General features: G+C 36.1%; 2 protein-coding genes across 4 annotated transcripts in view; one reads left to right on the top strand and one right to left on the bottom strand.

Moving 5' to 3' along the window:
• LOC143340597 (uncharacterized) overlaps positions 1-8,645 on the bottom strand; it is a 37,867-nt gene extending 29,222 nt beyond the window's left edge. Inside the window, exons 1-5 of the mRNA XM_076762763.1 lie at positions 8,289-8,645; positions 6,089-7,630; positions 4,136-5,956; positions 3,923-4,060; positions 1,267-3,222 (exon numbers count right to left, since the gene is read on the bottom strand). Of these exons, the coding sequence (XP_076618878.1) occupies positions 1,267-3,222; positions 3,923-4,060; positions 4,136-5,956; positions 6,089-7,630; positions 8,289-8,645 (5,814 nt within the window). The remainder of the gene's footprint in view (positions 1-1,266; positions 3,223-3,922; positions 4,061-4,135; positions 5,957-6,088; positions 7,631-8,288) is intronic.
• Positions 8,646-11,410: 2,765 nt separating this feature from the next.
• The window catches only part of LOC143340185 (scavenger receptor class B member 1), a 71,208-nt gene continuing 64,175 nt past the window's right edge, over positions 11,411-18,443 (top strand). The window contains exons 1-2 of one of the 3 annotated variants that reach the window (XM_076761849.1): positions 11,411-11,855; positions 13,744-13,928. In XM_076761849.1, the coding sequence (XP_076617964.1) occupies positions 13,808-13,928 (121 nt within the window). In that variant the 5' untranslated portion in view covers positions 11,411-11,855; positions 13,744-13,807. Of the gene's footprint in view, positions 11,856-13,740; positions 13,929-17,351; positions 17,522-18,443 lie in introns of those variants that run through there. The other 2 variants (XM_076761850.1, XM_076761851.1) reach the window with 2 other exon arrangements.

Raw genomic sequence — 18,443 nt, 5'->3', positions numbered from 1 at the left:
CAAAAATGATTGTAATTGATTCCCACAACCGAAAATAATTCTTCCAGAACGATTTGAAATTTTTTAATTTAATTGTTAATAACTTTTTAACGAAGCCTCCATCAACAAATTGGTATTATTGATTTTCGTCTCATTTTGGCTTCTATAATCCACCATTAAAATTTTTCCCAGGGGTGGCCAAACACCCTGTATATACACAGAATTGGGCAAATTTTATTCAGAAATAACAAACACAAATTTTAGATTGATTCATAAACTAACTTTTATATACGTTTCATTCGTAAATTCATTTATAAATTAGAATCTATTAACGAATTTTTTAAATCAATATTCATATAAGCAAAGCTGTAGGCAAAAGCTGGTTTAAAATTTGGCCTTCTCTGTACAGAAATATAAAATTTAATTTCTCCACCTTGTTAGAGATAAGTGTAGGATTTGTAAGAAAACAACTTTCTGGTTTTAATAATATTTTAGAATAAATGTAATTGGTACTCATTATGTTATAAACTAGGTTTAAAAAGACTTAAAAGAAATTTTAGAATTAGTAATAAAATTGAATAATTATATTTTATCGTATTTCCCACTTATTTTGTTGAATTTAATTATAATCATTTTTCATCTAATACAAACTAATACAAACTCGTGAACGTCTAGATATTTTAAGAAATATCCCACTAAACAGTCACAATATTATGGAAACATATTTGTTAAGTTATTAAATTTTTGTATTTTATTATTTCTTGTATTCTTGTATTCCATTATATATTTCGTATTATTGTATCATAAATAAACAACTGGTATACTATTATTTTTACCAGCAACAGCTCAATCGTGATGAATTAGAGTTACAGAGGTGAATAAAACTAGAGAGGAGACTATAAACGAGAAAAGGTTATGAAACTCTGATCTAAATGATACGATTTAGATCGATAAAAAGTCAGTATAAATAATAGTGTGTTTTCTTGCTCAATTGGAAACATTTAATAAAATTGTTGATAATTAAAAAAAATAAGAGTAGATAAATTTCCATTCACATATCATTAAATGCACAATTATTATTTTCTTATCAATCAAAAATATATATTTTTCTTGTCAGCAATGGACAAACAAATTTAATATATTTTGTGGTGTAGGAATTTAGTGATTAAAGTAGGTGTTGTAAAACTATTCAGTGTAATCGTTAATAAATGAACTGAATAGTTAAAGACTAAATATTTCAACGTCTGCATCATGTACTTTCGTATAAATTACAATAAGTCTGCTAACCTGAACGTAGAAATCGTTCCTCAGTGTCCGAGGGTTCACCGTGAGCGTTACCATGGGCGACGCGCAGTCCCGCAAATCAAAGATTCTATTCATTACAGTCACGTTGCGCAGAATATGTTCGGTGTGAAATTTGGGTTCCGAAAATTCTCTGTACACCGACTCGGCGACCTCCAGGATCTTGTCTATCATTCCCGGCATTGGACTCTGAATAATATCCCTTTTCACCATCACCGCTAAAATGGCGACGAAATAACACCTTTTAACTCTTGGCTCTATCACGAAGTCCCTGTTACTTAATCCAACGGTCCCACATATAAAGATTGGCTTGGAGTCTGGCATCGTAGGCCTAAAAATTGCTTCGAGATCGTAAGGTTCGGTTGGCATCTTGTGAATTTCCGGTAAAGAAGTACTCGGTACCACAGGCTCGTGAAGACCTTTGGTATCGCTACAGTCAGGATCCACTTTCTGAGCATAGGACACTGTGATCACTCTAATCATAAACATCACTTCCTCTGGCTGATGTATTTCCTTAACAATCAGTCTCAAGAATTCCTTCATGTCCGTAGTAGTAACGATTCGTAAGTTCTTCGTACCTCTAACTATCCACCAAGCAAAATAGTTCTCGTCTTTCTTCGTGACGCCCACGTGTACGTCGCCGCAAACTATAATAGCGCCCGTATAACTCGGTGTCTCAAATATCTTTTGCAATGACATCGAGAGGTTCCAGCCTTCCAAAGCGTAAAGATTTCCGTAATGCAAGGGCACGAATAGGACTCTAAAAATGTAATTGGCTATCTCGAACTCAGGCAAGAGACCGTCAGTCATGTTGCTGACGGTCGAATCTTCGGCGGCCAACAAACTGTCGAAAGTGTAATCGAGAGCAGCGTCGAACAGTCCCCTCACCGTTCTTACGGACCAAGTGATGGGATCGTGGATCAAAGACCACGCCATGATGCAAAGATCCAGAGGAGTCGTGATCGCGGTGTGCGCCTTGAATCTTCTGTCGTACGTTTTCTTCCTGACCAACAATTTCACTATTTCGAACTCGTCCATATCTTCCGTCGATTTTATCGGGATCCTCTTGAAAGGCGCTAATAACGGGGTGGTGATTTCGTTCTCCAGAACGATTACGTCGAGCATCGAAGCGTCGTAATGTTTAATGGGAGCGAAACCAGGGATCGTCATGTCGTAAGACAGACTCATCTTCGACTCTGCTTTTACCCAATCGGACAGCTCGATCAACGATACCGACGACTCGCTGGATAACTCTACTTCCGGTAGTTCCTCGACGCGAACTTCCTGCTCGGGTTTTTCTTCGCAACGGACCGTTTTCTTCCTTCTCTTCTTCCTACGTTTCCTCGACTCCATATGAGCGATGGATATCGTGTACAGTCGATACGGTTTCTTCGTGTTCTCCCCGACGTTAGCTTGGATTTTCTCGAGCATGGATCTCAGATCACAGAACTCCATCAGGCAGCAGTATCCCTCTTCGTTCGCGTTTCCGCTTTCGTCGCACGCGTAAGGATCGAACAGATAGTACCTACCGTTTGAAGTCCAAAAGGCGTATGAACAATTGGAGAACACGATTATTCCAGTCTGGTTCTTTTCGAAGAACGTCTCCATTATGAGCTCCAGATCGTCGTTCATAGAGCTTTCGGGGTCAGCGTAAAGATTTTGTTTCATGATCACGTTATAAATCGTGTCGAGAATCTCGATGCGATGGAACCATCGATGCGGTTTGTAGCGGAGCTTGCCGGTTTGTTGATAAATTTTATCCCCGAGAAAGATAAATTGGTCCAGCGTGCTGGTGCAAAAGTGATCTGGATCCATCTTGATCTTCGCCAGAATGCATAACAAAGCCGAAAATAAGCAGGACTTGAAATGACAAGCTTCGTTTTGGTTACGGTTCTCAAGGCACAAATTACCAGAGAGCAATCGAATTCCTTCGTCAGTGACCTTCGGATGAAAATAGGAATTCATATATTTCAATTAGTTAACATTCAGTGCACAAAGTAACGTAATGTTTATCGAGTTGCAATACCTAATCGACACACAAAAGTGAAAGTAATCTCATGCTCGTTAATTGCTTTTTTTTATTATAATACTGCCATGTTTTTAGGTGAAATAATGCAGTACAGTTGGAGAACAGTTCAGACAAGAACGAAATAAAGGTTCGACGAGAGAAGAAATATTTGCCTTTCTACTACTTTTACGGTTCTCTGAAATTATAGTACCTTATGTAAATTTCAATGTTTTATGGGTTGTCGATGGTAATAGCAAAATATATTACAGCAAGGCAGTGATTTTAAATCGATGTTTAACGAACTTGTTATGAAATTTCTGTGAAATGATGAAAATAGCGTGCTAGCTAGGAAACTACATATAATACGAATTGTAGCGTAAAAGAGAAAGGTATGTTCGTGCATATTCTATTGTTAGTTTTATATCAAGTTTTTCTTATAATGAAATGTTCTTTACCTCGAAAAGATTAAAAATTATGGATGTAAGAGATAGAGATAAAAATAGATTCATAATTAGGTGCTGCAGTTAGGGAAATGGTTTTCATGAGATACTCAAAAAATGAACTTTTCAATGTTCAATCCACAGAAGTAAAAATAAAAAGTTAATTGACTTTATTACAAATTATTGAGCTCACTTTTAAACCAACTTGCTCCCCCGGATGTTTTTTCTTTTGCCTCGAAATTCTCGTTTTAATTGTCGTCACCTCAGAATCCGCTACTCCTTTGTTCAAACTCTTCTTTTTAGCACCCACGTTGTTCTCTTTCAATTGTAACTATCATGGAAACATTTTATTCTTAATTTCCATTGCAACACTAGGTACAACGATACTTCGTGAGATATTACGAACCTGATCTTTCACTTTAAAATCTGGGAAAAACAATTCCAGCAACAAATCCTCCGTGTTGCAAAGAATCTTTTCTGTCAGAAAATCACCCACGTCTGCTTTGGCCAACATGCACTTCCGTTTCTTCTTTTCAAGACAAGTGATCACTTTCTTCTCGGGTATAGGTGTTCTAATAATTGGTCCGAGCGGTATTAACGCTGGTCGAATGCGAACGCCAATGGGTACTTCCGGTACATCCTCGCGAACTAATTCGTCGCGCTTCTTCCGAGCTTCCTCGTCCTCTTCCTGTTCTCGGAGAGCTTTATTTGGATCGTCATGTTGAATATACAAATCATTGATTGCCCTCAGAGGCATCAAACAAATCGGTAGAAGTCTCGAGTACAGGTATCTCTTTGGAGATAGCTTGATCTTCTTCGAAGGTTTCTCTTCCTCCCCTGTTTCTGGCATCATCAGAGTCGATCTGGCCAGCAGCATCGACGAGAAGCCGCCTTTCTTTTTCACGTCTAATCTAGAATCGATGGAGAATCTCGACACTAAGGAAGGGATGGATCTCTTGGCTCGTTTTGCTTCGAGAAGTTTCAGCAAGGTTTTGTTCGACGGCATGACGTACGGAGGCGGATGATCGTATTTTAATTTTTCAAGAGCCGCTTGTTCGTGGATACGCTGCATTTCCTCTTCGCTTTTCTCGGGAATCTTCAAACCAGCTGTGAGCAAAACTAAATTCAGACGATAAGGCGCATCGGGTTGATCCTGTTCCCTAATTTCGAGCAAGGGATCGATTATTGGTGTCTCTTCTTCTTCTATTAATCTAGTACGCGCTCTTCTTTCTTCCTCTTCCTCCTCTTCTTCTTCCTCCTCTTCTTCGTCGACATCCATAACGTCTATATCGACCTCTTCTACTTCTTCCTCAACTTTCTTCTCGGCTTCCAATTCAGCCTTCAATATCTCCAAATCGTCGTCGGTGATCGGTAGAAATCTCGTTTTAAATTGTTCGATGGTTGTGTCATCCGGCATCACTATTGCGTCAGGGTCGGCTGCATATTTTCCAGGCTGTATCGAGTCCACTGCCACGAAATGAATGATAAAAGTTGGATCGTTGAACTCTATCACGCCGTACAAAAGATCGACCAGCTCGTTCAGACTGGCCGCCACAGTGAACGAAGCTGGATAGTTCCGAAGACGCCAACCTTCTTCATCGCTACCATAAGGATTGAACAGGAAGAAACAGGTATTCTCTTTCCAAATACCGTACATCAGTCTCTTGTTTTCCAACACCAAGTCGGAATACCGTTTGAAATAGCATTCGAGAGCCTCCGCGAGATTTGCTAGAGGAGTAGCCTCTCCCTGAATGATTCTCATCTTCGTCTTATAAAACACATCATCCTCGCCGAATTTCAATCTAACCGGCAACATCGTCAAATCCAAGTGACTCGGTATTGGCAGCAATGGTTTCTCCTCTTCCTCTTCCCCTTCCTCTATGTCCTCCTCTTCTTCTACCTCTCCCAGTATCTCCTTTTTCTCAACAATTTCAGGACTACCTTGACGAATCCATTCTATAATCTCACCGTATGTTTTATCACTAACGTCGATCAACTGATCGATATCTATGTTTCGCCATTGCCTGGGATCCTTCAGTCTTCTGTAAGCAAGGACTACGAGCGCTGCAATCAATCCTTGCTTACCTCTCGATCGTATTTCGAAACCATCGTCCAAGCAGCTCTTGGTGCCTTGAACAACCAAACGATGAGGATTTATCACTTTGTAACCCTTGACGATCTTTACCATCGGTTCTTCTTTTTCTTCAACCACATCTTCGGTTCTTTCCTCTTCCTCCTCGCCAAGAAATTCTTCCTCGTCTTCCCGCCATTTCTCCAGGGCAGTCATGTCCTCCTCCTCTTCCTCTTCTTCACCAGGTACTTCTTCCGGTAACTTCTCTTCTTCAGGCGGTAGAATCACGTAGGTAGTCGGCTCATCTTCCGTCATCATGTACGAATCCGCGTCTCTCATCAAAGGAGGAGCTTGAACCGCAACGTCCCGCATTTTATCCATCTCCGGGCGTATTCTTGGCTTCATGTCGACAACTTCGTCCGTATCGGGCCTTCCCCAAATCTCCCAAGCGGGTGGCAACACTGCTGGTGGCGCTTGGGGTCTACGATTAGTGCCTTTCTCCCGATAGATCACTTTCTCCAAAGGGCCACCAGGCGTGGTTCCAGTTTTCACATAGAGAACACGAACACCGTGTATTATAAAAGGATCTCTTTCCCTGCTACCTGTGTTCTCCATAATGGTCTCTATCACTTGGTTGATCGAGCTGTTCATTGTTACGCAAGCCGACTCTCCAGGCTTGTCCGTCTTGTCCAGCTCGGCTGTCCCGGACCTGAAGCCTTCGTCGTCGCAAGCGTAAGGGTCCATGAAGTAATACGTGTCGTCGTGTCTCCAAATGGCGTAGTAAATCCCTTTGATCTCGAGTAGCCCGCACACCTGGGTATCGAAGAACTCGCGTATCCCGCTATCAAAGCTAAGCTTTCCCCTCTTTTGCCCGTAACCGGGTACGACGTTCGTCCGAATCTTCACTTTTGCGGAGTAAACACCGAGTATGACGTCGCCCATTGCGTCGTCCAACTTCAATTCGAACTCTTCGTCTTTGAGATCCTTGTCGAGAACTCGAACCAGATCGACGAAGTAGATGTTGGACTGATTGAAAATTAGATCGACCAAAGCGCTCGTCCATTTGTTAGCGTTCACCAGGCGCGAGTAAACCAGAGCAGCCAGAGCTATGACCATGTGAGTTCGACCGCGAAGAAGATCGGGAACCAACGGATGCATCATATGATAAGAGCCCTGCACTACGGCTCGATACTTTTCTTGCACTTTGTAACCACTTGGTCGTCTTAGTGGTTTGCTATAAGCGCTTTCTGTCACGTCTGTGTCGATCGGCTGAGTATAATGTTCCACACCGCTGATGGCTATCGCGTGAAGAACGAACGGCTCGTTCTGAACGTTGCTCTTTTCAAGAATGATGAAAAGGACTCCTATCAAATCCTTCACGAGAAACAGTTTCGCGGTTCCACTGACTTCGTCCGAAGCAGGTTCGCAGTTCTCCGTTCTGGGCTGGCCATCGAATATGTTGAAGTACCTCGTGTCCTTCCAGATCGCTATGTAGAGCACCGACGAACACAAAATCCCAGCGCTGTTGCGTTTGAAGAACAGATCCAACGCCTTCACCAGATGCAATTCCGTCGGTTCCGTGGAACGAAACGTGCCTGCGTATGCGGCATCCTCTATGCTGACGTTCACCGTAAGCTTGTGCTGAACGCAGAGCGTCCTCTGTAGATCCAATATAGACAGTAGACGTCGATCGTCGGTGTTTATTTCCTTGTACGATTCGCAATAGAACGTATCTCCGTCCTCGATGATCTGATCGATGACTGCCTCATTCCAACAACGGGACTTGAAGACTGTTGTTGTCGCGAAAGCTGCTATAGCTGTTGCTCCACCCTATTATTTGAAACGATAGATAACAGCGTTGAGGCTAACGAGATTATGATTGCGTTTTTGCGCATTTGTGAAGTAAAGAACATTAAAGGGTAGCGTTTGTTTCATCTTGCTTATTGGGGAATGTCAATTTCCGAATCAAGGAACTTAACTGCTACTTTCAAGTGCTTTGGATCAGTACCATAGAGAGATGACTTGTTGGCTTGTCGCGCTGATCGGCCGTAGAGTAATTACCACGCCCTGTCCTCACGCGCATTGTTATTATTGGTTCAGTCTATCACAACTGCAGTTGCGTGACAAATGACGCAAATGTGTCGAAGCAGAGTAGGATAGAACCATATTGAACGACATTGGCGTAGCCATAAGCTGAGAATGTTAACCATGAATAGAACGAAAATGTATTGTGACTGCTGAGAAGCTAGAAGTGGGTTATTCTGGCGGAAAATAGACAAAGCGACCAACTCTCCTTGCTCCTGTGCAGTTCAGTTTGTATGTATCTAGCGAACAAGTTAACTCTAGAATGTCTTGAAGAGCAGATCTCAAGGCTATGATATGATAACAACGTTAAATTCTATTTTCCGGGATGGGGCATTCGAATAACTTTTAGCAACAGACAAAAATCTTGAAAGTCTTAAAGAACACGTAACAGAATTTTGTTTACCTGATGGCCTCTGGACAAAGGTGAAAATTTAGGCATATTGATATGAGTCAATCCTGAACGGACACCATATCTAACACACGTCGGGAGCTCTGGTCTGATTTCAGTCAACGAGTACGTATCGTTTGGTAGCTCGAGGAAGAAATTTAAGTCTTTGTACTGATCCTCGAGATCTTCGTCGAGTTCGTCACTGCTCGGAGCATTGTCATCGGCCGCTCGCACATCTTCGGTTACCCGACCAATAGCATTCACGGTGTCGGAAGAAACGATTTCATCGCATTCCGCGAGTTGAATCAGTTTCTCTTTAAATAATTGTCTCTTTTCCCGATCAATTTCAACCGGCAATTTTCCTCTATCCATTTTATCGCGTTATTTTATGTTTTTAATTAATTTGAATGGAACGTTCGAGCTTAGAACATTTTCAATTAACCTACATTTTTGGTAAAATATTTGTTTAAAACTGTATTTAAAATTTTGCACTTGTAAAGATTATTTATTCTGATTACTTGTCATCGAAATACAACAGAATTTTCATTTCTGGAAAGATTATTTTCATGTTCGGATCACTTAAAATTTTGGAAGGTTTAGTAACTCTACCGGAACGATGGAAAATACGATATGAAATGCGAGTTAATTTGCATGTAGAGGTACTTGCATGATGTTTGCCCGAGAAACAAACGATAAAAATCACTTTTCATCTTTGCAACAAAATTCATACAGTCGACGCGATGTAACTGTTCAACTTTAACCTTAAAAAAGCATATCTTCAAAATTCGATATGTATTTGACATAAAAATGCAACAAGTAACGCCGAAATTTAATTATAATGTTAATCCATAGAACCTAAAAACCTTTTCATTCATAATGTTTTAATTAGCCTTGTATACTGTTACTCGTATACTGCAAAATATGTTTCATCGACCAGAATGCCGAAAATACAGACAATGGAAGCGAGAACAATCTAAAAAATCGAAACAAGCTGTCAAGAAAGAGAAGAAAATAAAACGCAGGGACTCGATAGCTGATTGCATCGAAGAGAACGAAGAAAACAATGTACCGAAAACTAAATTGAAAGCCACTTTTCGTAAATGCAAAAAGAAATTTAGAATCAGAAAGCCGAGCACACGAGCAACGTACGTGCTTAAACGCATTTCACTGACAGAGATAGTGTTAAAAACTATACGACCACCGATAGAAGTTAGAGAACGATTTCTTAATCCACGTCATATTGCTTGTCTGGAAGATAGCGCGTCAATAACGGACATTGCATTAGAAGCTGCGAGTACCACAAGTAAACTCTTTGGAAAAATAGCTTTTCGATTCCAATTCTTAGTCAACTGATCCTTTAACCTCATAACAGTGACAGCATTGTAAACAAAATTCAAGTACAATGCTTGCAGAAATATAAATAGCTGTCACACATATTAGAATTTTATTTATAATGCATTTATATAAAGTATATTATAATATTTACATGAAATTATAACGAAGTAGATAAAGCAACTGTTGTAATTAAATTCCTTATGACATAGTTTAAACCATTATCTTATGTGCAATCTTACAACACAAATAAGAAAGACAATATTTATATTATATTCATATAAATTACTTATACAGGCTCACGAAATAAAAGTACGTAGATAATGAAACGTTTAAATGTATAAATGAAAAAGGTATTATTAGATAGATTTCTTATTTACTAGAATTAGTTTATACCATTAGTAGATCCTTGATGTCGAGGCGTTGGAAAAAAATTATTTCCTGGTTTTCCTTAATTCTTTGCTTTTCTTTGAAAAGATAATGATACAGGTGGTTTGAGAACACAAGAGTACAATCTATAAATTATGTACTGAGTTTGTGAACGCAAGTAAAAACTCATTCGTTGCAATACTAGAAACTGTTTTGTAAGGTCATACGATTAACGATTATATTTGCTCTTATTGCGTGTTTCTGTAGGAACACCACGAAGACGGGCACCAAGAAGTCGAAATAGAAGGAAACCAGTTGCAAAGAAACTGTTGAAAGATGATGAAAAGACCAAGGAAGACGAAGAAACGAAAGAAGAAAAGACTGAGGACCAGAAGATAGACGAAGAAGTAACGAAAAGCGATGCAGAGGACCAGAAGACAGTCGAAGAAGTAACGAAAGGCGAAGCAGAGGACCAGACTGAAGACCAGAAGACAGACGAAAAAGTAACTGAAAGCGAAGCAGAGGACCAAAGTACAGAAAAAAAAACAACGAAAAGTGAAACAAAGAAAAGTGTCAACGATAAAGGAACACGGAAAAGATTGAGACGCAAAAAGATTAGAAAGAAGAAGATTGTGAAAAAAGATTCTGAAGAAGACAGCGAGTGTGGGAGTATTTGTTCCTTCGACAGTCACATATGCCTTGCAGGTAATATTATTACTATTTTGCATTTTTAATTTGAACACAATGATTCTTTCAATGCGTATAAAGATTATGGCAAACTCGACAAAGTGGTTAACGTGGCCTGATTTAATAGCAAAAATAATTAGATCGGTTCGACGTTGACAAATTACTAGCACAAAAAAAATCATTAAAACATCCACGATATCGCGATACACCTCCCCCCTCCCCCTTCATACAAACAGTGAACTGTCTTAATCCATACATTCATTTATTTTGCAATATACGTGGAATCGAGGAAACCACATGATTGAAAGATTTCAAGATACACATTTCGTCAACTAATGTCAAGAATTTTGTCATTTAAGTTTCTTTTAATAGGGATAGAAAAACATAGTAATAAAAGTTTAATCACGCTTAGCGTAATAAAATTTGGAAATAAAACGTGTCTATACATATATATATATATTGTATATATACAGATTTCGTTTGAAAAATGTAAACGATCTTGACATTTGAAATTCGTTGACATTCATATTTTCTTCGATTCAACGTCACTCCCAAGGTTCATTCGCTTGCAAATTCAAACGAATCAATCTTTACATTAATAACCGGTTGGTTACTGTTATTTTTAAGACTCACGTTTTGTTCATCAGGCCTGAAGTTAACATCCTACGACAAGAAAAAAATAAAAGAGTATCAACGTCGAATTAATAATGAATCTACGGAAGTAAATAATTATCCCGATGATTAAGTGCATAAAAGCAATACATGTACCACTGGTATGAGAGTGGATGTTCACGCGAGAATGGAGTACTCAAGAAATGGAAGCAACGAGTTCGAGAAAAATCTGATATCTGATTGCAAAAACGGTCGATCAAATGGCAATAACAGATTCCGCATAAGCGAGATGGAAAAATTACCAAGGTAATGAAATCAACTTAGGATAATCGGTCATTAGCTATTCCAAAGAATCGTAGTGTCCCCCTAATGGGACGCACTAATCACACCGATGATCTAGAATTATTGTACGTAAAAGGTGTGTCCCATTTACACGGTGGAAGAGGTATGCCTAGTAGGTTCATGTAACCAAAGAGACTAACGATTAATCGCTGATTTGAAGATAGAAGACATAAACGATCGAATGATTGGACAACGTGCGCAGCTCCTTCGCACTGAGTAATTGTTGATCGTCGCTAATAAGTAAGTTAAGTTAAAAACACTATTAACAAACCTGTAAATAAGAAAAATATAACGAATATGATCATCATAAACATGAATTTTTTAAACATTTTCCCATGTAAGTTCATACGCTGAATTCAAAAATGAAAAACTTATTTATTGGAAATAAAATTTAATTACCGAATTCTAGAAAGAATTAATTCAAAATGTCAACAAAAGTAAATGCTTGCGATATGGGTATCGTTCAATTCTATCTCAAACGTTCAGTACAAAAATGAACAACTAAGAATAAATTTAACAAAAATTTACTGAAAACAATTAACCAATAGACAAGAATATGTTACTGTTCTGTTACAAATTGGTTACATGTATCGTAAACGAATATAGATGGGTCAATTTTTATGCGTATGTTCGAACGTTTTCATCTGCCTAAAGAAGGTTTATATACAATATATATTTTATGTGTGTGCGTTATTATGAAGTAAAAGCGTAGTCGGAGAAGCGGCCCCATTCTTTGCGCCCCCTCCTCCAACAAACAGACAAACCAACTCACAATAGTATTTATGTAACTTATAGTGTTTATTGAATTTACTAAAAATGTAAATAATTTTTTAAAACTTGTAAAGCTACCTATTATATTGCTTTCACGATTTTAGTATATTTTAGTATATTTATTACCAAAATGAAAGATTTTATTCTGCAACATTGAAAAAGAATTGTAAATTGGAAAATATGGCACGTCTTTTTTAAAATACTTATACATTTAATATCTTGAGTCTTTATTTTCATTTTGCATAACGTCTTCCATTTTGTTGAATGCACCTTTTTAATTCTTCGATAGTATGAAATTGTTCCTTGTTATATACAGATTTTATTAAATGTGCCTAATAATTTTTTGAACGACTTCAAATCACGATCTTGTTGGTCATTCTAAAATCTTAATATTTTGTTATTTAAAGTAGTTTTCCACGGATGTTGATTTATGAACACTTACACCGTTCTATTGAAAAATAAAATATGTGCCCACAATGTTAACACAATTGAAATTGTGTATTTTTCTATTTAATTAATTTAATTTCTATATTTTCAAAGCACTAAACTCCAGCCTAGACATTTGCACCTCCAACACCTGTTTATCGATAACGATACCCATTCGGTTCATCTAATGTAAATTTCTTTTCATAAAAATACATAGGGACGATGGCCATATTCGCCAAATTTACCGTAAATAGTTTTCCATATTATTCGACTTAACATTGTAGTCACAAAATTGAGACAAGGACAATTAACGGATTAAACCTCATGTCATGACGAAACAATATTAATTCGCTGACCCACTTCTGCTAAAAGTAGACATTGTAATTCACTGTAAACTTGCCCGTACAAGTTTACAAAATAAACATGAATAAAATGTTTTGGATTTAGTCACGTTTATAACTTAATTGTAGTAATTAGTCAAGACTCGTGGAAATGTGAAACAAGATAAAAGAAAATTTATAAGGTACTAAAAAAAGATTTGTATTACTAATAGGAAACAGTAATCATCGAAGCTCGTGAAAAGATGAAACAAGATAAATAGCAAAAAGAAGATTTCTTTTCCTAACAGTGTAAAATAGTTCTTGTACGATAATGTCGAATAAAGAGGTTAATTTAACAAATCCAAAGTTGGTTGAAGGCCAGTCTATGTGTCACATAAGGATATATTTAAGATAATAAATTAAATATAAAACCATAATGTGTCCCTAATGATTTATAATTACTGTATATGAAAGATGTGTTTCATTAACACAGTGAAAAAGGAATTTTCACCAGTTTTATCTGAAGTATTCATAATAATTTACGTACTATTAATACGTAAATACGGTTTTTCCACATTACAGTGACTCACTGAAATGTTCAAATTCGCAAGTTTCAGTTCTGGCATTCTAATCGAAACAAACCACTCCCTCTGATGTCCTTTGAGAATTGGATTCATGAATGGACCAATGGATTTGGAGTTAGGAAATTTGGGCGGTCTCTACGTATCGCGAAGACCTGTTTCCTTAGGCCATCAGCTGTGGAGAACAGGATTTTATAAAAAGACCCTAATCAAAGGTATGCAGTAATCATTTTGAATAACAAGCTTAGGCAGGAAGAATTTTTGATAGCCGACTATGGACTTTTTATAGATATTATACAAAATTTATAAATATTAATAATAGTAATACATTTGTATAATTTCCACATAAAATATATATATATATATTAATAAATACGTCTATACATTAAATCTATTAGAGGCATAGTAAGATACTATTTTGGTAAAGGATTAATTATTTATCAAAACAAAATTTTCTTAATAAATAAAATTTCACTTAATTTCTTCTTTATTACAGAAGATTTCTTTATGAGCTACGTGACTGCATTAATACAAATCAGAATTGAACAAAATGTAATTAGATTACATTTGTCATGATACAGTTACATGTAATCACACTGTAATTGCATTGTACTCACATGACAATTACATGATAATTAAACAAATATTACACGCTTTAAAAACTTATGATTATAATTGCATCGTACTTAAACAGTAAGTACCATATGTTTATAGTGCGATAACAGTCTGATTATATGTATTTATATCGTAATAAATCCAATCAGATTACATTTTGCCCAACTCTGATGAAAATATACCATTCCATTAAAAAAATATCGATAACCTTGAAAAAGATTTTTGGTTATCAAAATATTTACTCCCAGAAAACGAACAATCTTCTGTGTTGATTTTTTTACGTATTTTCCAAAAAAATAAATATATACTAGATGTTTATATTATTCTATTTACTATTTCTTGTGTCTTGCGAAGACCAGAATAGACAGTTAGAATACGAAACTGATAACACGGTGCAAAAGTCATTACTGTACGTGAAACAAACTTGAACCGGATGCATCCTTCATATTAACGTCATTATTGTTTCTTTTTCAATTTCTTAATGAAATGTTAAAATTGATTTCGAAAATAATACCTAACCCATGAGTTTTCACTTACTTAATATTAATCGTGGTCAAGCGTTTCGATGATTACGTTCAAATAACTTTAACCAAGTATTTGAAATCAATGAAAAGAAACTCGACTATGAAAATATCACTGATGAAACCATGATCGATCAGATTTCTTCGTCGAATCGATCGTTTTCTGCTACATAATCCAGTCTTCGGATCACTGCAAAATTTTATAAAATTATTTACTAGAAGAAGTGGAGGATAGAGTTCAGCTAAACAAACTGCTTATGCAACAAATATATCGTTTGCGGCATTGACCGTTAAAAATGATGACAGAAGATACAACAATTTATCGTTAGTTTATAATCATAATTAAAATTAAAGAAATGGTCACCTTAAAAAATAAAAAAATAAAATTAACCTCGATATTTCAGTAACGCGTCTACTTAAAAAAACAATCGTTTCCGTTATACAACAATCTCTTTTGAATCGAATATTTATCATACGCACAATTTTTCCATATACAAGGTATTCGGTAAAAACAATGAAAAATATTAAGACAAGCACGTGCCTTACTTAACCTTGTTCCCAATTTACTATTATTATAATCCTATATTTATTCATCACAGTCTCAACAAGTATAATTAACTCTACTACATTATTTGTATACAATGATAACTCCTCGATATCGTTCATCATCGTTGACTAATCCCTTTAATTTTGATAAAACTAAACTTTTCTTATTGATTAAATAAAACTGTGTCCCTCTGTAAGAGCACTTAATATTTCACTAATTTATTACACGTCAGGCACAATAATGAATGAGTATTTAAACCACAAAATGTTTGATGAATTCGACAAACACCTGGAATTATTTATAAAGATAAATAGCTGCACCTTACTGAAATAAATAAAATTAGCTACAAGTATGCAGAAATTTTACCGCAGTTATTAGAAGAGATTCTATCGAATCGATAATTCACACTCTGAATATTTAACAGGGAAAAAGAAAGGACAGTCCTGAATTAAGGAGAACGATGCCAAGAGTAAGTAGAATGTGATCAGCGTCGAGCAATTTTGCCTTACGAAGGCAGGCTATAACGTCTGACTCAATACTACTCGTACAGAAGGTCTTTTTTTCTCAGCAGGACATAATCATCTTAAATAGAATGTTTAAAAATACAATAATTGGACTGAAAACCGTAAATGGCTCGCACGTTTCACAAACTTAACACCTCTGGACTTCTATTTATGGGGAATACTAAAGCAACGAACGTACAACACTAGCATCTAAAAAAATACATAAAACGACTGGATAAAAACTTGTAATAGACGAAAATAAAACCCAAATTAACGTTACCATTTTGAACACATAATTTAAAACTTGGTATGTAAAAAATCCAATTTCCTAAACTGTTACATTTGCTTCTTGAGAGGAAATATTTTTCTTCGTAACTATCGTTTAGTGATTCTGGATAACATTTGAAAAACGTTAGTCATTGTATTCATCTTACAAGCCTTGTTCATTACAAGACCTAATTCTTGCTTGTTTCACGGAGTTTTGTTACTCGCATACTATATTTGGAAGTATAAAATTGATGTGAACAGATTTTTTCAATAATGTAAAACAACAAAACACGTGAAGAATAGGTTTAATACCAATTTTATATCAAATTTTGTCATTTTGTGATCTAGAAAATAGTATCAAGATGTTATTCTCAAAATTATAGATCTATATTACTGACGACATAGTTAAAATCATATACTTTGCAAAACTAAACATTTTACTGTAAACTTCCCTGTTTCTCTAGTACAAAAATGCGACAAGCGCTAATCTTTTATTTCTATATATGGTCAGTTCCTGAAAATTTAACATTTACTTATCAGTCTTTGCACTGACGAACGAGTTATCCATTATTATATTTCAGCCAATTCCGTGTAGCGAATCAGTCATTAATTCTGCAATAGAATTTGCAAACTATATCTAAAAGGTTCTTTAATAGTCAGATCAATTGTTAAGTATTGTAAAATATTTTTTTTAAATATTTAATTTCATAAAAATCTACAAAGGTACGTCTAATTTTCTGTGTTACTTGCCTCATCATAAATACTATATTCCATTTTGTAAAAAAAATCAGCACATTCCCCAAGAAATCAAACACAACCTCTGCTTCAAATATTCTTGTCTATCTTTAAAAATAAACGAATTATCCAGGAGACTTATCCTATATGATAATTATTTTTTCTCCGTACAAGTGTTAAATATTAATCGTAATCTGCAACCAAATCTATGAAACATCGACTACCAATAAATAAATAAATAAACTTTGTTGATACAGGGCAGGTTAGATATACTCTGATAGCGAGTTTTACGAATTCTTCGCCCAGTATTCTAATAGATAGATAAGTCATTACTGTCTTCGTGCGGACGTTTCGGCGTCTTATCTTCTCGTAGTAGCAACTGCTTGTTATCGCTCGACAATTTCACACTCGTTCGAAAAACAGAAAGTTTACGATGATTCGAGCTCTGGCAAGCTCAGTGCACGAACGATCATCGACGAAGACGTTCTTAATTGCATTAAATCGTCGCAGTAATTGCGGTCCGTTGATTTCGTTTTAAACCGCCGCGGTAAACGTTCACGTTGCATCCGGTATAGAAGAAACGAAGATGTTCTGTTACGCCAGAATACCAAAACTGATCCGTAAGTAAGAGTACTTTAAAAACCAGGTACGAACCAGAGATGGGTAAAAGTCTATTTTATTATAGATACAAATTTCAATTATTATTCAATTTCACAATGAGGAAATACACATTTAACTGTTTGATCGAATTATATACGTTGGTCTTATTGGATTGGTATTCGAACAACATTTTACCCATCTTCTGATACAAACCTAATTCAATATTATCTGTTTTACGCGAGTTTTTCGAGAAATTAAAACTAGCTTTTTACTATTTCTGTCAAAGTGGTGTTGAGGGTTAATAGTGAAGATCGCATTAAAATTCATTAATGTAAAACAATCAATAATAAGTGAAGAATTATGACATTAAAGCGTTCATAAAATTTCTTTGTAATAATGGTTGCGGACAGCTGTATTTTTTTTCCAACGTGATATTTGCATAAATGATTTCGATCGATCGCTTAATTAATAGAGACTCTTATGCTAATGCAATTGCGAAAGAACATCATTTTTTCAGAAAAAGCAGCGATAATGAGAAAAATCAAAAATAACTGTTAAATGTGCTAAAGTCTTGGTTAATTAATCATATTCAATTATACTTTTAAAAAGACACGCACGGTTACTGACAAAGACGTTTACATGATATTTAATGCGTACGTGATGTATGCGTGTTCGCTGGATACTTTTATCCGCAAAATCACACGCATTTTCATTATTTATTTATACATTCGTTGCTGATGCAGTATTAAACTTACAGTCATAACATAACATTCGGGCAGAAGGCTTTTTTAAATATTTTTATTAAAATTGAAAATTCTAATTTTCTTGCAAGTATTAGCCAAGTAAATCTATACATTCTTCAACAACAATACTGTTTATGGCAGGAGTTGAAAATGAACCAGTTTTAATAAGAACCAAAATGACAGACAACTATTTATAAAT

This window comes from Colletes latitarsis, chromosome 3 (assembly GCF_051014445.1).
Source record: "Colletes latitarsis isolate SP2378_abdomen chromosome 3, iyColLati1, whole genome shotgun sequence".
NCBI lineage: Eukaryota > Metazoa > Arthropoda > Insecta > Hymenoptera > Colletidae > Colletes > Colletes latitarsis.
This window is presented reverse-complemented; position numbering and strand designations above follow the sequence as displayed.